Source organism: Schistocerca piceifrons, chromosome 1, assembly GCF_021461385.2.
Source record: "Schistocerca piceifrons isolate TAMUIC-IGC-003096 chromosome 1, iqSchPice1.1, whole genome shotgun sequence".
Classification (NCBI taxonomy): Eukaryota; Metazoa; Arthropoda; class Insecta; order Orthoptera; family Acrididae; genus Schistocerca; species Schistocerca piceifrons.
The window spans coordinates 1,238,158,646-1,238,184,452 of NC_060138.1; the positions used below are offsets into that span (position 1 = coordinate 1,238,158,646).

At 42.0% G+C, this 25,807-nt stretch overlaps 1 protein-coding gene across 1 annotated transcript in view; it reads right to left on the minus strand.

The window, feature by feature from the left end:
- LOC124781976 (serine/threonine-protein phosphatase 6 regulatory ankyrin repeat subunit C-like) overlaps nt 1–25,807 on the minus strand; it is a 383,424-nt gene that overhangs the window by 23,172 nt on the left and 334,445 nt on the right. Inside the window, exon 17 of the mRNA XM_047253904.1 lies at nt 10,630–10,731. Coding sequence (XP_047109860.1) covers nt 10,630–10,731 — 102 coding nt within the window. The remainder of the gene's footprint in view (nt 1–10,629; nt 10,732–25,807) is intronic.

Below are 25,807 nucleotides of genomic sequence, written 5' to 3' on the forward strand. Positions count from 1 at the left end.
CCTCTAAGCGACCCATGAAAAGGTTGGCCTACGAGGGCGCCATCCTGGTACCCATGGCTGTTCCCTTTAATTGTTGGTATGTCTGGCCTTCAAAAGTGAAGAAGTTGTGGGTCAGGATGAAGCTGGCTAAGGTACTGAGGAAAGAGGTTTTAGGTAGGGTGGCAGGTGATCGGCGTGAAAGGAAGTGCTCCATCGCAGCGAGGCCCTGGACGTGCGGGATATTTGTGTATAAGGAAGTGGCATCAATGGTTACAAGGATGGTTTCTGGGGGTAACGGATTGGGTAAGGATTCCAGGCATTCGAGAAAGTGGTTGGTGTCTTTGATGAAGGATGGGAGACTGCACGTAATGGGTTGAAGGTGTTGATCTACGTAGGCAGAGATACATTCTGTGGGGGCTTGGTAACCAGCTACAATGGGGCGGCCGGGATGATTGGGTTTGTGAATTTTAGGAAGAAGGTAGAAGGTAGGAGTGCGGGGTGTCGGTGGGGTCAGGAGGTTGATGGAGTCAGGTGAAAGGTTTTGTAGGGGGCCTAAGGTTCTGAGGATTCCTTGAAGCTCTGCCTGGACATCAGGAATGGGATTACCTTGGCAAACTTTGTATGTGGTGTTGTCTTAAAGCTGACGCAGTCCCTCAGCCACATACTCCCGACGATCAAGTACCACGGTCGTGGAAACCTTGTCCGCCGGAAGAATGACGATGGACCGGTCAGCACTCAGATCACGGATAACCTGGGCTTCAGCAGTGGTGATGTTGGGAGTAGGATTAAGGTTTTTCAAGAAGGATTGAGAGGCAAGGCTGGAAGTCAGAAATTCCTGGAAGGTTTGGAGAGGGTGATTTTGAGGAAGAGGAGGTGGGTCCCGCTGTGACGGAGGACGGAACTGTTCCAGGCAGGGTTCAATTTGGATAGTGTCTTGGGGAGTTGGATCATTAGGGGTAGGATTAGGATCATTTGTCTTCGTGGCAAAGTGATACTTCCAGCAGAGAGTACGAGTGTAGGACAGTAAATCTTTGACGAGGGCTGTTTGGTTGAATCTGGGAGTGGGGCTGAAGGTGAGGCCTTTGGATAGGACAGAGGTTTCGGATTGGGAGAGAGGTTTGGAGGAAAGCTTAACTACTGAATTAAGGTGTTGTGGTGCCAGATTGTGTTGATTGGAATTTTGAGGTTTTGGAGGGAGTGGAGCTGGAAGTGGGAGACTGAGTAGATGGGAGAGACTTGGTTTGTGTGCAATGAGAGGTGGTTGAGGTTTACTGGAAAGGTTGTGAAGGGTGAGTGAGTTGCCTTTCCGGAGGTGGGAAACCAGGAGATTGGATAGTTTTTTGAGGTGAATGGTGGCATGCTGTTCTAATTTGCGGTTGGCCTGTAGGAGGATGCTCTGAATAGCCGGTGTGGATGTGAGGAAAGATTGAGGACTTTTATTAAGGATAGGAGTTGACGGGTGTGTTCATTGGCTGAGTTGATGTGTAGGTGAAGGATTAGGTGGTTGAGGGCAATGGATTTTTCAGTTTGGAACTGGTATAGGGACTGATGGAAAGAAGGGTTGCAGCCAGAGATGGAAACTTTAAGTGTGAGGCCTTTGGGGGTTATGCCAAATGTCATACAAGCCTGAGAAAATAAAATATGCCAGCGTAATCTGGCTAGGGTGAAGGCATGTTTGCGGAGGGAATGTAAATAAAACTTAATGGGGTCGTTGTGGGGGTGCTGTGAGGGTGACATGGTATTAGAAGGTGGAAAGTGTAACATGAGGTTGAAATGAAAATGAAAGATAAAAATATATGGGGAGAGATAAGGGTGAACTAGAAAGTAACTGGAGATCTGGTATGAAAAAAGGCGAAAAAGAGTTGGTTAAGTTGATCCTGTGGTGAACTTGGATTGGTAGACAGCGATGTGCATGAAGGTTAGGTGGTTGTGTTGCCGCTAAAACACGTTAAAGGACGGAGAAATTCGGGAAAATTTCGAAGAAACGTGTAAATGTATTAAAAGGAGTGGTGTTGTGGTGAAAGATTACGAAAATGGGGCTAACAATTGTCTGACGAAGAAATAATGACGTTAAAACCTGTGGGGTGCGAAAAACGGAAGTGGAAATAAAGTGAAAGTTATTAGAACTAGCCGAAATGGTTGTTTAATACGTGAAAGCAGCTGTTATTGAACTAGATTTTATAGCAGTGGTAGTGTTGAAAGCGGGAAATAAAAATTTTCTTGGTTATGGTTAGGAAGTGGGTTACGTATTATTGAGTATATATAGGCGGGATAAAATTGTATTACGGTAAAAAGGGGAAGGTGAATACAAAGTGAGACTACTGGAAAAAACAGAAAGAGAAAATAAGACGACAGGAAAGATTTCGAAATGCAACAGCCACAATAACAAACGTAATTGTTGGGTTCAAATTAATGATATGGTTATAATAGAGGGAAACATTCCACGTAGGAAAAATATATCTAAAAACAAAGATGATGTGACTTACCAAATGAAAGTGCTGGCAGGTCGACAGTAACACAAACATACACACAAAATTCAAGCTTTCGCAACAAACTGTTGCCTCATCAGGAAAGGGGGAAGGAGAGGGAAAGACAAAAGGATGTGGGTTTTAAGGGAGAGGGTAAGGAGTCATTCCAATCGCGGGAGCGGAAGGACTTACCTTAGGGGAAAAAAGGACGGGTATACACTCGCACACACACACATATCCATCCACACACATACAGACACAAGTAGACATATTTAAAGACACAGAGTTTGGGCAGAGATGTCAGTCGAGGCAGAAGTGCAGAGGCAAAGATGTTGTTGAATGACAGGTGAGGTATGAGTGGCGGCAACTTGAAATTAGCGGAGATTGAGGCCTGGTGGATAACGGGAAGAGAGGATATACTGAAGAGCAAGTTCCCATCTCCGGAGTTTGGATAGGTTGGTGTTAGTGGGAAGTATCCAGATAACCCGGACGGTGTAACACTGTGCCAAGATGTGCTGGCCGTGCACCAAGGCATGTTTAGCCACAGGGTGATCCTCATTACCAACAAACATTGTCTGCCTGTGTCCATTCATGCGAATGGATAGTTTGTTGCTGGTCATTCCCACATAGAATGTGTCACAGTGTAGGCAGGTCAGTTGGTAAATCATGTGGGTGCTTTCACACGTGGCTCTGCCTTTGATCGTGTACACATTCTGGGTTACAGGACTGGAGTAGGTGGTGGTGGGAGGGTGCATGGGACAGGTTTTACACCGCGGGCGGTTACAAGGGTAGGAGCCAGAGGGTAGGGAAGGTGGCTTGGCGATTTCATAGGGATGAACTAAGAGGTTACGAAGGTTAGGTGGATTGTGGAAAGACACTCTTGGTGGAGTGGGGAGGATTTCATGAAGGATGGATCTCATTTCAGGGCAGGATTTGAGGAAGTCGTATCCCTGCTGGAGAGCCACATTCAGAGTCTGATCCAGTCCCGGAAAGTGTATGTGCGGATGGATATGTGTGTGTGTCCGAGTGTATACCTGTCCTTTTTTCCCCCTAAGGTAAGTCTTTCTGCTCCCGGGATTGGAATGACTCCTTACCCTCTCCCTTAAAACCCTCATCCTTTAGTCTTTCCCTCTCCTTCCCTCTTTCCTGATGAGGCAACAGTTTGTTGCGAAAGCTTGAATTTCGTGTGTATGTTTGTGTTTGTTTGTGTGTCTATCGACCTGCCAGCACTTTCGTTAGGTAAGTCACATCATCTGTGTTTTTAGATATATTTTTCCCACGTGGAATGTTTCTCTCTATTATATTCATATCATTAATTTGAACCCAACAATTACGTTTGTTATTGTTACTGTTGCATTTCGAAATCTTTTCTGTCGTCTTATTTTCTCTTTCAGTTTTTGCCAGTAGTTTCACTTTGTATTCACCTTCTCCTTTTAGCGTAATCCACAATACTATTTTATCCCGCCAATATATACTCAATAACACGTAACCCACCTCCATACCATAACCAACTACTGCTGCTACAAAATCCGCGGTTTCTAGTTCACAAACAGTTCCTTTCACCTATTAAACAACCATTTCGGCTAGTTCTAATAACTTTCGCTTTATTTCCATTTCCGTTTTTCCCACATCACTGATAATTTTTAGCCCCTTCCCACAGGTTTTAACGTCATTATTTCGGCGTCAGACAATTGTTAGCTTCATTTTCATAATCGGCCACCACAAAACCACTCCTTTTAATACATTTACACGCAGTTTTTTTCGAAATTTTCCCGAATTTCTCTGTCCTTTAACGTGTTTTGGCGGCAACACAACCACCTAACCTTTGTGCACATCGTTGTCTACCAACCCAAGTCCAACATAGCCCAGCTGTAACCAACACTTTTTCGCCTTTTTCACATCAGATCTCCAGTTACTTTCCAGTTCACCTTTATCTATCCCCATATATTTCTATTTTCGTTTTCATATCAGCCTCATGTTACACTTTCCACCTTCTAATACCATGTCACCCTCACAACACCCCCACAACGACCCATTAAGTTTTATTTACATTCCTTCCGCAAACATGCCTTCGCCCTAGCCAGATTACGCTCGCATATTTTATTTTCTCAGGCTTGTCTGACATTTGGCATAACCCCCAAAGGCCTCACACTTAAAGTTCCCATCTCTGGCTGCAACCCTTCTTTCCATCAGTCCCTATACCAGTTCCAAACTGAACAATCCATTGCCCTCACCCACCTAATCCTTCACCTACACATCAACTCAGCCAATGAACACACCCGTCAACTCCTATCCTTAATAAAAGTCCTCAATCTTTCCTCTCCCACATCCACACCGGCTGTTCAGAGCATCCTCCTACAGGCCACTCGCAAATTAGAACAGCATGCCACCCTCCACCTCAAAAAACTATCCAATCTCCTGGTTTCCCACCTCCGGAAAGGCAACTCACTCACCCTTCACAACCTTTCCAGAAAACCTCAACCTCCTCTCATTGCACACAAACCCAGTCTCTCCCATCTACTCAATCTCCCACTTCCAGCTCCACTCCCCCCAAAACCTCAAAACTCCAATCAACACAATCTGGAACCACAACACCCTAATTCAGTAGTTAACCTTTCCTCCAAACCTCTCTCCCAGTCCGAAACCTCTGTCCTATCCTAAGGCCTCACCTTCAGCCCCTCTCCCAGATTCAACCAAACAGCCTTTGTCAAAGATTTACTGTCCTACACTCGTACTCTCTGCTGGAAATATCACTTTGCCACGAAGAAAAATGATTCTAATCCTACTCCTAATGATCCAACTCCCTAAGACACTATCCAAATTGAACCCTGCCTGGAACAGTTCCATCCTCCATCACAGCGGGACCCACCTCCTCTTCCTCAAAATCACCCTCTCCAAACCTTCCAGGAATTTCTGACTTCCAGCCTTGCCTCTCAATCCTTCTTAAAAAACCTTAATCCTACTCCCAACATCACCACTGCTGAAGCCCAGGCTATCCGTGATCTGAAGGCTGACCGGTACTTGATCATCGGGAGTATGTGGCCGAGGGACTGCGTCAGTCAAAGTATGCCAAGGTAATCCCATTCCTGATGTCCAGGCGGAGCTTCAAGGAATCCTCAGAACCTTAGGCCCCCTGCAAAACCTTTCACCTGACTCCATCAACCTCCTGACCCCATCAACACCCTGCACCCCTACCTTCTACCTTCTTCCTAAAATTCACAAACCCAATCATCCCGGCCGCCCCATTGTAGCTGGTTACCAAGCCCCCACAGAACGTATCTCTGCCTACGTAGATCAACACCTTCAACCCATTACATGCAGTCTCCCATCCTTCATCAAAGACACCAACCACATTCTCGAACGCCCGGAATCCTTACCCAATCTGTTACCCCCGGAAACCATCCTTGTAACCATTTAGGCCACTTCCTTATACACAAATATTCCGCACGTCCAGGGCCTTGCTGCGATGGAGCACTTCCTTTCACGCCGATCACCTGCCACCCTACCTAAAACCTCTTTCCTCATTACCTTAGCCAGCTTCATCCTGACCCACAACTTCTTCACTTTTGAAGGCCAGACATACCAACAATTAAAGGGAACAGCCATGGGTACCAGGATGGCGCCCTCGTAGGCCAACCTTTTCATGGGTCGCTTAGAGGAAGCCTTCTTGGTTACCCAGGTCTGCCAACCCAAAGTTTGGTACAGATTTATTGATGACATCTTCATGATCTGGACTCACAGTGAAGAAGAACTCCAGAATTTCCTCTCCAACTTCAACTCCTCTGGTTCCATCAGATTCACGTGGTCCTACTCCAAATCCCACGCCACTTTCCTTGACATTGACCTCCATCTGTCCAATGGCCAGCTTCACACATCCGTCCACATCAAACCCACCAACAAGCAACAGTACCTCCATTATGACAGCTGCCACCCATTCCACATCAAACGGTCCCTTCCCTACAGCCTATGTGTGGATGGATATGTGTGTGTGTGCGAGTGTATACCCATCCTTTTTTCCCCGAAAGGTAAGTCTTTCCGCTCCCGGGATTGGAATGACTCCTTACCCTCTCCCTTAAAACCCACATCCTTTCGTCTTTCCCTCTCCTTCCCTCTTTCCTGATGAGGCAACAGTTTGTTGCGAAAGCTTTAATTTTGTGTGTTTGTTTGTGTGTCTATCGACCTGCCAGCACTTTCATTTGGTAAGTCACATCATCTTTGTTTTTAGATATATTTTTCCCACGTGGAATGTTTCCCTCTATTATATTCATATGTATAAGATGTATTATATATCAGGCTAAAAGGTGCAAAAAAGAAAGTAATGTGTTATAATTGATATGTACTAACAGTTAAAATTACTCCTTTTAAGAATAATTTAAATTAAAAAAATTGTGGCATACTTAAAATTCATATTATTAATTGCACAAGCCAACACTAATTGTTAAATTCATTTCTGGATTAATTTATGAAATAATGATATATTTTAGCAATGATCCATCTTTTGATTTGTAAACTCTTTTGCTTTGTAAGCTCTTTGGAATAATGTGAGGACCATAGAATATAAGGAGTGGTGGGCATGCCTTTGATGGAAACGAGTCATATTTTGCTAAATGTGTCAACAACAATGTAATTATTGGTTTTTTGAACATGAAAATTGTAAAGTCAGTGTGATTTACAAGAATAGGATAAAATAAAAAGATACTCATAGAAACAGGCAACTCCTCAACAGTTATTTCTTCATCGAAACCTAAGAAATCAAAATTTTCAGCAGCAAGAAAGTACTTCTAGACAAGACCATTGACAACAACAGTGAGATAATGTAGATAAGTAAAAAAGTTCTTATTTTGTAATCTTACTCCTCTCAAAGCTTTCATGATTTGTGCAAGGAATGTGACCTTAATTGTGATGTGTGGGAGGGTAAGATTACAAGCAACATACAGATGCATCTGCATGTGAGCTTCAACTAAATAATGGTATTTTTATAATTGTAGCCAAGTATAGATCCCCACTGAGACATTTTCAGCTATTTTTGAAAAACTTGGATTCTTTGTAGTGCTAACTGTCAGAAAGAGGGAAGGAAATTATTGTTTGTGGGTATTTCAATGTAGATTTCTGAAAGAGTCCGAAAGCTTGTCCTTGAAGTACTACTTGGTTCTTTCAATTTGACATCATTTACTGATTTTCCTACTCAGGTGGTACAGGAAAGCAGCACACTGATACATAATGTTTTTATAGACCAAGATAAATTAAATCAAATAAAAACTTTTCCAGTTAAGAATGACCTGGCTGATCATGATGCACAGCTAGTTACAGTATATGACACAGCTCCGTACAGTAAAGCAAAACAATTCTCCAAAATAGTGCATTCAACTAATGATTTAACAATTGAAAATTTTAGGGAAAATTTGCAACAGTTACACTGGGATGAGGTGTACGAGGAACCTGATGCTAATTTAAAATTTACCCTATTTCATGATACCTTTGTGAGTACATTTGAAAACAGTTTCCCTAAGAAAACAGTGACATATAATTGTAAGAGCCATCTAAAAACCTATAGGTTACTAAAGGGATAAAACATCTTTTAAACAGAAAAGGGACATATATCTTACAGCTTGGAGGAGTAATGATCCAGAAACATTGAAACAATATAAAAACACTGCAATGTATTAAGAAAAGTTATTAAAAAGTCCAGAAGTATGTGCATTATGTCTGACATTAACACATCTAATAGCAAAATTAAAACAATTTGGAATGTTGTTAAAAGGGAAACAAGGCAACCAAGAGTACGCAAAGATTATATTTCGATTGAACTCAATGAAACAAGAAGTAAGATGTAGAAAACATTTTTAATAATAATTTTAAAAGTGTTGTAGTGAAAATATGATCCACATATTCATCAGAAAACGCAAGGCACTATATGGAAGAGGCAATGCCTATGCAATTTGATACAGTTGAAATTCAAGCCACTCTCCTACTGAAATTATCAAAATAATAAATTCACTCAAAAGTATAAAGCTCATATGGAATTGATGGTATTTCCAACAGAGTACCAAAAGCTTGTTCCCAACAGATAAGTAGGATTCTCAGCCACGTATCTAGTAGTTCACTGAAACAGGGCAGTTTTCCAGATGGACTGAAATACGCTATATTTAAACCATTGCATAAAAAAGCGGGCAGGTCTGATGCTAACAACTACTGCCCAATCTCACTTCTGACAGCTTTATCCCAAATTCTTGAAGAAGTTATCTATTTAAGAGTAGGACGAAATATTTTTAAAAATGAATTACTAACAAAATGTCAATTTGGTTTTCAGAAAGGCTTTTCAACAGAAAATGCTATAAATGCTTTCACTGATCAAATATTAAATGCATTCAATAGCTGATCATCACCCACTGGGATATTTTGTGATCTCTCAAAGGCTTTTGATTTAAATGCATTGAAAAGCTGATCATCACCCACTGACATATTTTGTAATCTCTCAAAGGCTTTTGATTGTATGAATCACGAAATTCTTCTAGGTGAGCTTAAGTATTGTGGTATGAGTGGGACAGTGCACAAATAGTTTAATTCATATTTAACTGGATGAATGCAGAAGGTTGAAATTAACAGTACAGATAGCCTACAAAATGCAGCAGAGCCCTCCAACTGGGGACGTATCAAGAATGGTGTCCCACAGGATTCAGTGTTGGGTCCCTTATTGTTTTTAATATATATTAATGACTTGCCGCTGTATATTCACGATGATGCAAATATAGTTCTTTTGCTGATGATACAAGTATAGTAATTACACCCAACAAACAAGAATCAGTTGCGAAAATTGTAAATAATGTCTTTCAGAAAATTATTAAGTGGTTCTCTCCAAATGGACCTCCACTACATTTTGAGAAAACACAGCATATAAAGTTCTATACAGTAAACGGCATAAAATCAGTGATAAATATAAACTACAAACAGAAGTCTGTTGCTAAGGCAGAATATTCAAAATTTCTGGGTGTGTGCACTGATGAGAAATTGAAGAGGAAGAAAAACATCTACGATGTGTTGGAACAGTTAGGTTCAGCTACTTATGCTATTAGGTTTATTGCAAATTTTGATAATAAACATATCAGTAAATTACCCTACTATGCCTATTTTCATTCACTGCTTTCATATGGAATCACATTTTGGGTTAATTCACCATTAAGAGAAAGTATTCATTGTGCACACGCATTTAATCAGAATAATAGCTGGAGCCCACCCAAGATCATCTTGCAGACATTTATTTATAGAACTTGGGATATTCACAGTACCTTTCCAATACTTACATTCAGTTATGAAATTTGTTATTAAATCCGATCCCAGTTCAAAAATAGCATTGAAGTGCATAGCTACAACACTTAAAGAAAGGATGATCTTCACTATTCTGGGTTAAATTTGACTTTGGCACAGAAAAGGGTGAATTATGCTACTACTATAATCTTTGGTTGTTTGCCAAATAGCATTAAAAGTGTGACACATAGCCAACCAACATTTAAAAACAAAATTAAAAGAATTTCTGAATGACAACTCCTTTAACTCAATAGATGAATTTTTGGATATGAAATAGTAACTGTGTTGTTGTTGCTGTGGTCTTCAGTCCTGATACTGGTTTGATGCAGCTCTCCATGCTACTCTATCCTGTGCAAGCTTTTTCATCTCCCAATAACTACTGCAACCTACATCCTTCTGAATCTGCTTAGTGTATTCATCTCTTGGTCTCCTTCTACGATTATTACCCTCCACGCTGCCCTCCAATACTAAATTGATGATCCCTCGATGTCTCAGAACATGTCCTACCAACCGATCCCTTCTTCTAGTCAAGTTGTGCCACAAGCTCCTCTTCTCCCCAATTCTATTCAATACCTCCTCATTAGTTATGTGATCTACCCATCTAATCTTCAGCATTCTTCTGTAGTAATTGTAAAAAAAACTGTAACTGTAAAAAAAGAAAAAAAATATTTTGTGCAAAGAAAATTCATGTTAAAGTGACATGTTCCACATCACTACAAAATGTCATATTCATGCTCAATGGAACAAGTATTAGTGTATGTGTATATGTATGTATGTATGTAGAAGAACATGAAAACAGATTGAAGATTAGATAGCTGCAGTGTCATAGCAAAGTCAAAAAAGATCTAAAATGCATTTCCTGTTGCATTTAACTTACCTCAAAATCTGCTGATTTTACAGCTAAATGGACTGCTCTGATGCGACACTCCTGTGGGATATCCAGAAAGTTGCTTCCTGCAGCCCATAGCAATCTTACTACCTGTTTGAAGAATGATGTCTTATCTTAGCTTCATTTCACTGTATTACAATAAATGTCAGATTAAATTACATTCCCAAGCAAATTTGTCATTGTTTTTAACAGTGAGGGAAATATTTATAGGTAAGGGAAGTGTCAAAGAAGAAAAAATACAAAATAAAATATATTGTAATGTATGATGTGTATGGGAAATATTTGCACAAAATGCACTACGTACATCCCTTCACCAACTCTGTTCCATGAACTCCATCATAAATGAGATTCTTCATGCATGTGGTATGAGTCTAGTTACACATTAACAGGCAAAATCAGATACTGTAAAAAGAATACTAAGAACAAATTATGACAATTACTACTGTACTTATATTGATAAGTTTCTGAATCACTTCTAGACTACTTCATATATGTATACTGAAAATTCCTGTCTCATAATTAGCAGTACAATTAAAATATTTTAAATAAGCAAAAAATTCATGATGAACTAGTATGACTCCCACAACTTATGCAGTTCAGGATAGAACAGAAGTTCATTGTGTCATAACATACAACTTCAAGTCATTGATTTGGTATACAAGAGACTTAACAAAACACAATTTGTTTACAGTTGTTGTTGTTGTGGCCTTCAGTCCTGAGACTGGTTTGATGCAGCTCTCCATACTACCCTATCCTGTGCAAGCTTCTTCATCTCCCAGTACTTACTGCAACCCACATCCTTCTGAATCTGCTTAGTGTATTCATCTCTTGGTCTACCTCTACGATTTTTACCCTCCACGCTGCCCCCCAATGCTAAATTTGTGATCCCTTGATGCCTCAGAACATGTCCTACTAACCGGTCCCTCCTTTTTGTCAAGTTGTGCCACATACTCCTCTTCTCCCCATTTCTATTCAATACTTCATCATTAGTTATGTGATCTACCCATCTAATCTTCAGCATTCTTCTGTAGCACCACGTTTCGAAATCTTCTATTCTCTTCTTGTTCAAACTATTTATTGTCCATGTTTCACTTCCATACATGGCTACACTCCATACAAATACTTTCAGAAACAACTTCCTGACACTCGATGTTAACAAATTTCTCTTCTTCAGAAACGCTTTCCTTGCCATTGCCAGTCTACATTTTATATCCTCTCTACTTCGACCATCATCAGTTATTTTGCTCCCCAAATAGCAAAACTCCTTTACTACTTTAAGTGTCTCATTTCCTAGTCTAATTTCCTCAGCATCACCCGACAATTCGACCACATTCCATTATCCTCGTTTTGCTTTTGCTGATGTTTACAGTTAAAATATCAGTAATATAGTATACTGTACTGAATACATACTTGACACACAACATGATTTAAAAAAAAAAATAATGAATTATAACACACACACACACACACACACACACACACACACACACACACACACACACACACATATGGGGGGAGGGGGAGAGAGAGGGGGGGGGAGGGAGAGGGAGAGGGAGAGGGAGAGGGAAAGGGAGAGAGAGGACAGCTACCTCTGGCCAGAAAGCTACACAATCAAACTGAATGGGAGTGACAATCCAGAGCACGACAGGGAAGGGAAATGGGGAGGGATAACAGGATACAGGTGGGGAAAGAGGAGTCAAAGCTGTCTGACGAAGCATGCAGGGACTAGATGTGGCGGGACAGGGCTGATAGGTGCTGCATAGAGAGGCTGTGGATGATTGACAGGAAGAGGAAAAAGCAGCCGAACCACAGCCTTCATCAAGGCTTTCATTATCTGTCGTCACACCCTGAAATTAGATACCCAGGTGCAAAATCTGCTCAATCCATCCCCCTCCCCTCCCCCTAGCATTTCCTATTCCAGTCCTTTCACTGGATTATCCTATCCCACCAGAGACCAGGCCACCTGTGAAAGCAGCCATGTTATATACCTACCTCTCTGCCACTATCATTGTTCAGTTTTTTATATGGGTATGATTACCAACCAGTTGTCCATGAGGATAAATGGCCACCATCAAACTGTGGCCAAGTGAAAAGTGGACCACACTGTAGCACAAGACGCAGCTGTACGTAACATATTTGATTTCAATAGCTGCTTCACAACCCAGGCCATCTGGATCCCTCCCTCCATCACCATCTTCTCTGAACTGCACAGATGGGAGTTATTCTTGCAACACATTCTCCACTCCCAAAATCATCTCAGCCTCAACCTGCAGTAAGCTACTCCTCACATCCTCCACCCAGCTGTTTCTGCCTCCTCTCTCCTGTCACCTCACAATTTGCCTCTCCTCGCCCTCATTGCATGCTGCTTTTGGCCAGCACATCCGCAGGTCTTTTCCACTTCTCTGCTCCACTTGTATCTGTTCCCCACTTTTCCCCTCCTCTCCCTCCCACACAGCCACCTGACACTGCTCCTGCCAGGCCTGTTCTGCCACCTCTAGCCCCTGCATGCTCCACCACACAGTGCCAATTTCTCTTTCCCCAACTGTACCCTGGTATCCCTCCTCCTTCCCCATCCTGCTCTTGACTGATGATCCCGTGCAACATCTTCAGTCTGGCCAGAGTGCCAGAGGTAATGCTCATGTGTGTGAGAGATGTGCTTGCTTGTGTGTATGTGTGTGCATTTCTATTTTTTGAAGAAGGCTTTGGCGTCTTTTTGTCATGCCCATCTGCAACTCAATGTGTTATCTTTACAGTGAGTAGAAATCTACCGCTTTCATGATATTGTAGAAATTCCAACCTGGGCTTTCCATTGTTTGATTTTGTCTAACAGCTTTTCTTCCATCCCATAATCTAGCGATGTTTTTCTTTGTTACTCTTCTCTAAAACATTACTGTACATAGTGTCTGCTCTTTCTTTTTCTTTCTTTTTTCTAACTCCCTTCCAAACTGCACACGCTCTGGTCCACACTGTGTCAACAGTATTGCCTGCACCAACACATGGCTTAGTAACCGCATGAATTGTTGTGCAGCATCTCATGCCCCAAATTCTTCCTGCCAATAATTACAAGTGAAATTATTCCTGCTGGTCACATTTCCTGTCTCCCCCTCTTTTATTTTTGTGTGTTGTTTTCCATACCAACCTATGTCACATGAACTCGTGAATCTAATCATGAACTCGTGAATCTAATCAATCCCCACTAGCCTCGTCTCTTATCCAAATAGTCACTTTCTCCTATATTTCACTCATTCTGTCCCCCCCCCACACACACACACAAAAACACTTTTTTGTATGTATTTTACATATTTGTGTGCTTTTTTTGCATATTTTTGGGTATCTATATGTATTTTTGTTTTTTCCTGTTATCCACCTCCTCTCACACACACTTAACACCTGCATTTTTCCATTACTACATTATTTTCCATTTCCCCAGCACCACCCTTGCCGCAATGGATCCCTGTTCCATTTTTCTGCTCCAGTTCGAAAAAAGTTTCCTTAAATACTTCTTAAACCATGGAATGCCCCTCAATGGCAAAACCACAAAAATTCCTTTCTCTGGATACCAGATTCCACCAGTTCCTGTTCCTTGAAATGTGTTTCTGGAGAGAGAGAGAGAGAGAGAGAGAGAGAGAGAGAGAGAGAGAGAGAGAGAGAGAAGGCAGGCACTTCCATGGCACAGACATTCCAGAACCACCTCTGCTCTCTCTGCAAAATACTACTGCTGTGCAATCCCCCACTACATACATCACATCTTCGAAATTTAATCCTTTTCTCTGTAGTTCCTAGAGTAGCATTCCAGGCACCACCTTTGTATATTATCCAACCTGCTAATATCCTACTTCTGCCTTGGGGCTCTGCTAGCCAACCCCTATCCTACTCACAGTGTTCCTCCTCATCAACACTTCACAGCTGACCTTTTTAACTTGCCACATCTCCAAAAACTCCATTCCAGCCTCTACATAATCCAGAGTTGAAACAATCCCAGAATACTGTTGTTAAACATTCTGCCATAATATTAAAGCCCCACAGAAATTTTGAGCCGGACCAAAGGCCTTACCTTCAGCCCTACATCCAAATTTAACCAAGTTGTACTTGTCAAAGACCTACTCTCATTCTCCCAGTCCCTGCAGTGGTAATACTTCTTTGTCACTAAATTTTCCAACCAAAACCAACCTATCTCAGTACTGAACCCTGCTTCTCCCAGTTCACACCATCATTCAACAATGATCCTCCTACCCTCCCACCGAACCACCCTGTAGTCACCTTCCAGGAAATCCTTACCTCCAACTTGGTCTCACCATCCTTTAAACAGACGAAAGTACAACCATACACAACCTCAAAACTAAGCCTTACCTTATCATCCTATCTGGTAAAAATGGTTCCACCACTGTTGTAATGAACTGGAGTGACTACCTGGTGGAATGCCTCCACCAATTGTCTGACACTTCCACGTACAAACTCTGTGAAAGTGGTCCCATGCCAGAAGGCCAGTATAACTTCCAATCCCTGCTTAAAGCCTTAGGCCCTTCCCAGAACATCTCTCCTGAATCTATTTCCCTCCTCACTCCTATGATGCCCAGCACACCTGTCTTCTACACGCTCCCAAAAATTCACAAACCCGACAATCTTGGATGCCCATGGTAGCTGATTATTGTGCTCCCACTGAGAGAATTTTGGCCCTCATTGACCACCTCCTCCAAACAGTTTCCCGAAATCTAGTCTCCCACAACAAAGATACTAAGAACTTGCTTCACTGACTCTCCACCATCTCCAACCCTGTATCCCCGGGATCCCTACTCATCAGTATAGATGCCATACCCATTGCTACTGCTATTGAACAATACCTCTTCCAGGATCCTTCAAATTCCAAAACCCACAGCCTCATTCCACATACACTTTGCTAACAACATCCTAACTTTCAATTACTCCTCCCTTTGAAAGAATATATAGAACCATAACCTGTGGCACAGCCATGGGCACTTGTATGGCTCCCTCCTATGCCAACCTCTTTATGGGCTGTCTAGAGGAAACTGTCCTAGCCTCCCAAGTCCTCAAACCACTCATCTGGTTCAGGTTCACTGATGTTATCTGCATGCTCTGGGCCCAGGGACAACACAACCTATCCTCAGAACCTCTACAACTTCTCTTCCATCCACTTCACTTGATCCTCCTCAATCCAGTGTGCTGCCTTCCTGGACGTTGACATAATCCTCTCTGATGTCTCCATCTACACCTCTGTCCACATTAAACCCACCAAACACCAACACTACCTAAATTTCAACAGCTCTCATCCCTCCCACACTAAAGAATCCCTCCCATGCAGTTTGTCCACCCAGAGACAGCATATCTGCAGCAATGATAGCTCCCTTGCTCAGTATGCTGAAGGTCTTACTAAGTTCTCCACTGACAGACACTATCCCTCAGACCCAGTTTGCAAACAGATTTCCTATGCCATATCCTCATATATCCCCAGTCCTCCCACCGCCATCAAGAACCAACTACAGGAAGCTTCACCTTCACCACCAAATACTGCCCCGGCCTGAAATTACTAAACCAGATCCTTTGCCAGGGTCTGATTATTTGTCTTTATACCCTGAAATTAGAGACATACTAACCAAGATCCTTCCCACCCCTCCCAAAGTGGTGTAGTGGTGTTACATTGCCCACCTAATCTCCACAACATCCTAGTCCATCCATATGCCACTCCCAAACCCATCCACTTGCCAATGGGTTCATATCCCTGTGGAAGATGCAGATGCAAGACTTGCCCAATCCACCCATCCAGGACTCCTATTCCAGTCCCTTCGCTGGCTTATCCTATTCCATCAGAGGCTGGGCCACCTGTGAAAGCGGCCATGATATACGCCAGCACTGCTGCAATCATTGTTTAGCTTTTTATATTGGTACGACTACTGACCAGCTGGCCATATGGATGAATGGCCACAGTCAGACCACCCTGCAGCACAACATGCAGGTGTACAAAGCATACTTGATTTCAGTGGGTGTTTCACAACCCAGGCCATCTGGATCCTCCACTCCATCACCAGTTTTTCTGTACTGCACAGAAGGGAGTTACCTTTACAACAAATTCCCCATTCCCAAAATCATCCCAACCTCAACCTAAAGTAACCTACTGTCCCCACAACCTCCATCCAACTGTTTCCACCCCGTCTCTTCTGTCACCTCCTCACAATTCATATTCCTCACCCTCACTCTGCACTGCCCTTGGCCGGCACATCCACTAGTGAACGTTAGTGTAAAGTGCAGAGACTAGTGCAATAGCACTTGAGAATTTTGTACTAGTTATGCAATTTGAAATCCAAAGTTATAATTTTACTTCATAATATATTTTTAGTGATATGTTATCAAATAACAAGTTAAAATTGCAAAATGAGATTTAAGACAGGAAATGTTTAAATACGATCAGTTGAAATTTTGCTGAATTGAACAATTCTATTCAAAACAATCAATTACACGAAATATGATGGTCATATAGAGTGGAATATGAACCGCATTCCAGGTTTTGCAATGAATTACTTCTGATCCTGCAGAGAACCTCATTGAGCTTCAGTTCAGTGCTCCTCATTACACATGGAGGAGACTGAACACTTTGGTATATTATGGTCTAATGCTGGGTATTACTAAGAACGTCTTGGTGCACCTGCCTACAATAGGAGGTTGCCAAGTACAATCTAATATGGATTTTGAGTATTGTAGTATCCGATACTAATGCTTGTTTCACAGTGCACTGACAGTACTGAGAAAGAGCTATGTCTCGATTGCACTCAGGAGAACCTGGAGGCTCTAATGGCTGACATAATTATTCAGAAACAAGAGCAATTCAGCTAACTTCCAGTAGATAATTTTTTTGATTAAAACAAATTTACCTCATACAGACAATCCTGCGAATTAACTTGTTCTTTCTTTGTACTATTAATATTCTGTCTGATCCAGTTGAAAGTGATACAAAATTATTTATGATAATCTTACATATTTAATTGAAAACATAGTTTAAATTTCATTGTGATGTATGTGTACACTTCATTTTGGAGATTTAAGCAGAAATCTGATCTCATGTCATATGTAAATTGCTAACCCATCTAACTGATTGTAAAATGAGTACTGTTACGTGGATCAGTCAGAAGAGGTTTTGTTCAACTTTTAGTTGCACAAATCCTTTTGGGGGTTGTTGAGACATAACAGTCCATTGAAACCCATTTATAACACGTATTTTTTGATCCAACTTGAAATAAACAGGAATCACTGATGTAAACAAAAGATAGAGATATAGGTAAACCTATACTTATAAAATTGTTACAATGAAACTAGTTACTAAATTATAATTCTATTGAAGTATGTAAGTCCCGTAATTGGTAGGAATATTTAGGATTAACGTAATTAGGTGAAATCTGGACCAAATGATTGAGCATATTGGTCAAAGTCTTTTCTTTGAAACTGAGATGGATTTGTGGTAAAACAGTACCTAAATTAAAGTCTGTGGTATTTAAACAAAAAACCAATTGAGAAAATCAAAACTGGTTAGAAAATTAAAATGTAATTAGTCAAAATGTTATAAGTGGCATGTAAACATAGGCAGTTCTTTAGGTGTTTTGTCAATAATAAATAAAATACCTATTTTGCCACATTCAATGGGAGACTTGGAAACATATATATCAGTAGGAACATTTTCCGAACCATGATCTTTTGCATTTTATAAAAATAGTAAAAGTATTGTTAATATTTCATATGTTGAGTATTTACACACTCCCAAAATGTTAAATGCTTGAACATTGATATATGTATTTGCTCTATAAGAGCTACTGCAACTGTTGAAATCTGTCATTAATTTTAAGGCAACAGTTTTAATTGTAATTTTATTAAAAAACCCTTTATAACAATAGCGAGGATTGTTCAGATTTACACATAAAGGGGCAGCCATGTTGGCATTGGACGGCAGTGTCTTATGAGATGATGTGCAAGAAGCATGTAATTGCTTAAGTAAGATGTACATCAGTATGCATGTCAGTATTTTTAAGTTTTGTCAATGTAACATAATAATTATGATGTGATATAGAATAAAGGTTCTGAGACATAATGTTTGTATTGGTCATTATTGGTGTAAAAACTGAGTTACAGTGGACATGAAGGAACATGTGGGTAGCTAGATTATGGGGAATTAGTTGAATATGTTGGTCAATGAGGGCTCAAATTCTTTCAATGTGGTCACAATAAAGAGCCACTATGGGGCATCCAGGATTGTTAGGTTTGTGGATTTTGGGGTTTTGGGGAAGATATAGAAAGTGGGTGTGTGGGGTGTCATAGGGATGAAGTGGGGATTGGATTCTGGGGAGAGGTTCTGGGAAGGGCCTAAGGCTTTAAGTAGGGATCAGAGGTTATGTTGGGCTTCTGAGATGGAACCAACCTGGCAGATTTTATAGGTGGAGGACTGGCAGAGGCTTTCTGCCTGGTAGTCACTTAACGACAGTGGTGGAAGCTTTGTCTGCTGGTAGGATGATTATGTCAGGATTTCTTTTCAGGTTGTGTATAGCTATCCTTTATTCTTCTGAAAAGTTGGTATTCTGAGGATGATACATGGGGAAGTATGGTCATGTTAATTTGGTGGTAAGAAATTCCCTGAAGGTGACCAGTGTGTAGTGAGAAGGAGGGGGGAGGAATGGTCTTCACCATCTTTTTTTTTCACACTTCCATTCCATTGTGATCATTGACCTAATCCATTCCCCCTCCTCTCTTCTTCCTTTATCGCAACACACACACATTCCCATACCTCATCTGTTCCTTTTCTCCGACATTTCTGTACATTTTTAATGTATTTGTGCATGGTTTCACACATATTCACACATTTTTGCAAATTTTTATGTATCTGTGCATATTTTTGCATATCTAAGTGTGTTTCTGTCTATACATATCTTTTGCACATTTCTGCATGTCTTTTCTTGTTTCCAGATCCTCTAACAATCATCAATACCTGTTTTGGCTATTTCCATATCATTCCCATTTCCTTTACACCATTGCAACCCCAATGGACCCCTGCTCCATCTTTCAGCACGAGTTCAGAGAAGTATCTCTTTCCCTGGCTAAAACCCAATCCCACATCCTATTTCTCAAATGCTGCCTAAACCATGGTATCACCCCAAATTCCTAACCATAAGAATTACTTTCTCTGGATCCCACCCCTCCTTTCACAATGAGCTCCACAAATTCAGATTCTGCCAGTCCCTGGGACTCACAAACCTGATACTGCAAAAATACACCTCCATGGTACAGGCATTCCAGAATCACCTCTGCTTCCTCCACAAATACTACTAATGTGCAATCACTGATCCATACATCACATCTCTGAAACGGAGTCCTCTGCTCTCCAGTACTTGGAGGAGCATTCCAGAAACCACCTCCATAAGTTATCCAATCTGCTAAGCTCCTACGGCCACCTCGGGACATCACTATCTAACCCCTATTCTGCCCACAGTGATCCTCTCATCCACCTCTCATAGCGCCTTAACATTGCCTAGCTGACTTTTTCAACTTGCCACATCCCCCAAAACTCCCTACCAATATTCCAACGAATCCAGAGCCAAAACATTACAGTAATACTGTTGTTAACCTTTCCATCAAAACCATCAGCTCCACTTTCAGTTCTATCAAAAAGCATCACCTTTAGTCCTACATCCAAATTTAACCATTTTCTGAACCCTGCAATGGAAGCACTTCTTTGCTGCTGAGCCCTCCAACCAAAACCAACCTAACTCCAACACTGAACCCTGCCTCTTCCAGTTCATACCACCTTCCAACCATGATCCTAACCCTCCTCTCACCTAACCACCAGCTGGTCACCTTCCAGGAATTGCTTACCTCCAAATTAACCTCACCATCTTTCTGCATGTCCCTTCCTCATAATAGCAAACTTTCAGCACAAGAAAGAATAACCATACACAACATCAGTCAAGTCCTGACCTAATCATCCTACCTGCAGACAAAGGTTCCACCACTGCTGTTATGAATCGCAGTGACTGCCTGGCCAAAGGCCTCTGCCAATTATCTGATTCCTCCTTTGCCAGGGCGAACCAATCCCAAAAGTCCAACTCAACCTCCAATCCCTGAATATGTTTTTCACCTCACCCCTATGACACCCCACACACCCACCTTTTACATGTTCCCCAAAACCCACAAACTCAACAGTCCTGGACGCCCCATTGTGGCTGATTATTGTGACAACACTGGAAGGATTTTGGCCCTCACTGACCAACACCTCCAACCAATTACCCATAATCTAGCCTCCCATATCAAAGATACCAACTACTTCCTTTGCCGACTCTCCATCATCTCCACCCCTTTACCTCTTAGATCTGTACTCGTCATTGTTGATGTAATCTTTCTACACACTAACATCCATCACAACCATGGCCTTGCCACAATTGTACACCAACTCTACCAATGCCCTGAAGATCCCAAACCAAGCACTTCATTTCCTGTACACTTAACCAACTACATCCTAACCCATAACTACCCCACCTTTGAAGGTAAGGCATACAAACAAATTCATGGCACAGCCATGGGCACCCACACGGCACCTTCCTTTGCCAACTTCACCATGGACCACTTACAGAAAACATCTCTAGCTTCCTAAAACTCTAAACCCCTCATGTGGTTCATGTTCATGATGATAGCTCACGACCTGGCTCAGGGCCAAGACACCCTTCTTAATTCCTTCACAACTTCAACACCTTCTCTCCCACCCACCTCACTTTGTCCTCCTCTATCCAGTGTGCCACCTTCATGGACATTGGGCTACTTCTCTCTGATGGCTCGATCCACACCTCTGTCCACATTAAGCCCGCCAACCACCAACACTACCTGGATTACAACAGCTGTAATACCTTTCACACCAAAAAATCACTCCCCTGCAGCCTGTCCACCCAGAGATGGCATATCTGCAGCAATGGGAGCTCCCTTGCGCAGTATGCTGAACGTCTCACCAAGCCCTTTACAGACAGGCACTATCCCCCAGAACTAGTCAGTAAACAGCTCTCCTGTCCCATTTCCCCTCATATCCCTAATCCTGCCACCATTCACAATAACTGGCCACAAAAGAGTGACCCATTCATCACCCAGTATTCCCTGGATTGGAATAACTTCGGCAAGGCTTTGATTACCTATCATCATGCTCTGAAATGAGGGACATCCTACCCAAGATCATTTCCATACCTCTGAAAGTGCTGTTCTGTTGCACACCCAAACTCCACAACATCTTAGTCCATCCCTATTCCACTCCCAACACCAAGTCATTGCCACAGGGATCATATCCCCGTGGAAGATATAGGTGCAAGACCTACCTCCCAGTCCACCCACCCAGCACTTTGTATTCCAGTCCTGTCACGGATTTATCCTACCCCATCACAGGTCAGGCCTCCTGTTAAAGTAGCCATGTCATACCAGCTCTAATGAAACCATTGCACAGCTAATGTACTGCCACCCTCAAGCTGTGGATATGAGCAAAGTAGACCACACTATCCCAGGCTCTTTGATTGCTGATCCCTACCAATGCACCCATCCATCTTTATCCTCTCCTCTCCTGTTTCCTTCCTTTTTCCCCTCCTCCCTGCCCCACAGCATCCTGATGCTGCACCAATTGGCCTTCTAGTCCCTGCACACTCTGCCAGACGGTGTTCCTCTGTCCCCCCAGAAGTACACTACTCTCCCTCCCCCTTCCCCACCTCTGACCCCTTCAGATTGCTGCTGCCAACCCATGTGATATTTTCATTCTGGCCTGAGCTGCAAGAGTTGGTGGTCATGAATGTGTGAGGTGTGCTTGCATGTGTGTATGACTGGTGTGTGTTCCTTTGTTTCTCTTTGCTGATGAAGGCTTGGCTGAAAGTTTTGCATAAGTGTCTTAATTATGCCTATCTGCAACTTAACATGCCGTCTTTATGTGAAATATCAATCTATCTTTCCCCCCCATGACCCATGCACCTTGCCGTTGGTGGGGAGGCTTGCATGCCTCAGCGATACAGATAGCCGTACCGTAGGTACAACCACAACGGAGGGGTATCTGTTGAGAGGCCAGACAAACGTGTGGTTCCTGAAGAGGGGCAGCAGCCTTTTCAGTAGTTGCAAGGGCAACAGTCTGGATGATTGACTGCTCTGGCCTTGTAACAATAACCAAAACGGCCTTGCTGTGCTGGTACTGCGAACGGCTGAAAGCAAGGGGAAACTACGGCCATAATTTTTCCCGAGGGCATGCAGCTTTACTGTATGATTAAATGATGATGGCGTCGTCCTGGGTAAAATATTCCGGAGGTAAAATAGTCCCCCATTCGGATCTCCGGGCGGGGACTACTCAGGAGGACGTCGTTATCAGGAGAAAGAAAACTGACGTTCTACGGATCGGAGCGTGGAATGTCAGATCCCTTAATCGGGCAGGTAGGTTAGAAAATTTAAAAAGGGAAATGGATAGGTTTAAGTTAGATATAGTGGGAATTAGTGAAGTTCGGTGCAGGAGGAACAAGACTTCTGGTCAGGTGACTACAGGGTTATAAACACAAAGTCAAAGAGGGGTAATGCAGGAGTAGGTTTAATAATGAAAAGGAAAATAGGAATGCGGGTAAGCTACTACAAACAGCATAGTGAACGCATTATTGTGGCCAAGATAGATACGAAGCCCACGCCTACTACAGTAGTACAAGTTTATATGCCAACTAGCTCTGCAGATGATGAAGAAATTGAAGAAATGTATGATGAAATAAAAGAAATTATTCAGATAGTGAAGGGAGACAAAAATTTAATAGTCATGGGTGACTGGAATTCAAGTGTAGGAAAAGGGAGAGAAGGAAACGTAGTAGGTGAATATGGATTGGGGCTAAGAAATGAAAGAGGAAGCCGCCTGGTAGAATTTTGCGCAGAGCACAACTTAATCATAGCTAACACTTGGTTTAAGAATCATGATAGAAGGTTGTATACATGCAAGAACCCTGGAGACACTAAAAGGTATCAGATAGATTATATAATGGTAAGACAGAGGTTTAGGAACCAGGTTTTAAATTGTAAGACATTTCCAGGGGCAGATGTGGACTCTGTCCACAATCTATTGGTTATGACCTGTAGATTAAAACTGAAGAAACTGCAAAAAGGTGGGAATTTAAGGAGATGGGACCTGGATAAACTGAAAGAACCAGAGGTTGTAGAGAGTTTCAAGGAGCGCACAAGGGAACAATTGACAGGAATGGGGGAAAGAAATATAGTAGAAGAAGAACGGGTAGCTTTGAGGGATGAAATAGTGAAGGCAGCAGAAAATCAAGTAGGTAAAAAGAAGAGGGCTAGTAGAAATCCTTGGGTAACAGAAGAAATATTGAATTTAATTGATGAAAGAAGAAAATATAAAAATGCAGTAAGTGAAGTAGGCAAAAAGGAATACAGATGTCTCAAAAATGAGATCGACAGGAAGTGCAAAATGACTAAGCAGGCATGGCTAGAGGACAAATGTAAGGATGTAGAGGCTTATCTCACTAGCGGTAAGATAGATACTGCCTACAGGAAAATTAAAGAGACCTTTGGAGATAAGAGAACCACTTGTATAAACATCAAGAGCTCAGATGGAAACCCAGTTCTAAGCAAAGAAGGGAAAGCAGAAAGGTGGAAGGAGTATATGGAGGGTCTATATAAGGGCGATGTACTTGAGGACAATATTATGGAAATGGAAGAGGATGTAGATGAAGATGAAATGGGAGATACGATACTGCGTGAAGAGTTTGACAGAGCACTGAAAGACCTGAGTCGAAACAAGGCCCACGGAGTAGACAACATACCATTGGAACTACTGACGGCCTTGGGAGAGCCAGTCCTGACAAAACTCTACCATCTGGTGAGCAAGATGTATGAGACAGGCGAAATACCCTCAGACTTCAAGAAGAATATAATAATTCCAATCCCAAAGAAAGCAGGTGGGGACAGATGTGAAAATTACCGAACAATCAGTTTAATAAGCCACAGCTGCAAAATACTAACACGAATTCCTTACAGACGAATGAAAAAACTAGTAGAAGCCGACCTCGGGGAAGATCAGTTTGGATACCGTAGAAATACTGGAACACGTGAGGCAATACTGACCTTACGACTTATCTTAGAAGAAAGATTAAGGAAAGGCAAACCTACGTTTCTAGCATTTGTAGACTTAGAGAAAGCTTTTGACAACGTTGACTGGAATACTCTCTTTCAAATTCTAAAGGTGTCAGGGGTAAAATACAGGGAGCGAAAGGCTATTTACAATTTGTATAGAAATCAGATGGCAGTTATAAGAGTCGAGGGGCATGAAAGGGAAGCAGTGGTTGGGAAGGGAGTAAGACAGGGTTGTAGCCACTCCCTGATGCTATTCAATCTGTATATTGAGCAAGCAGTAAAGGAAACAAAAGAAAAATTCGGAGTAGGTATTAAAAGCCACGGAGAAGAAATAAAAACGTTGAGGTTTGCCGATGACATTGTAATTATGTCAGAGACAGCAAAGGTCCTGGAAGAGCAGTTGAACGGAATGGATGGCGTGTTGAAGGGAGGATATAAGATGAACATCAACAAAAGCAAAACGAGGATAATGGAATGTAGTTGAATGAAGTCGGGTGATGTTGAGGGAATTAGATTAGGAAATGAGACACTTAAAGTAGTAAAGGAGTTTTGCTATTTGGGGAGCAAAATGACTGATGATGGTCGAAGTAGAGAGGATATAAAATGTAGACTGGCAATGGCAAGGAAAGCGTTTCTGCAGAAGAGAAATTTGTTAACATCGAGTATAGATTTAAGTGTGAGGAAGTCATTTCTGAAAGTATTTGTATGGAGTGTAGCCATGTATGGAACTGAAACATGGACGGTAAATAGTTTGGACAAGAAGAGAATAGAAGCTTTCGAAATGTGGTGCTACAGAAGAATGCTGAAGGTTAGATGGGTAGATCACATAACTACGAGGATGTATTGAATAGGATTGGGGAGAAGAGAAGTTTGTGGCACAACTTGACCAGAAGAAGGGATCGGTTGATAGGACATGTTCTGAGGCATCAAGGGATCACCAATTTAGTATTGGAGGGCAGCGTGGAGGGTAAAAATCATAGGGGGAGACCAAGAGATGAATACACTAAGCAGGTTGTTGTGGTCTTCAGTCCTGAGACTG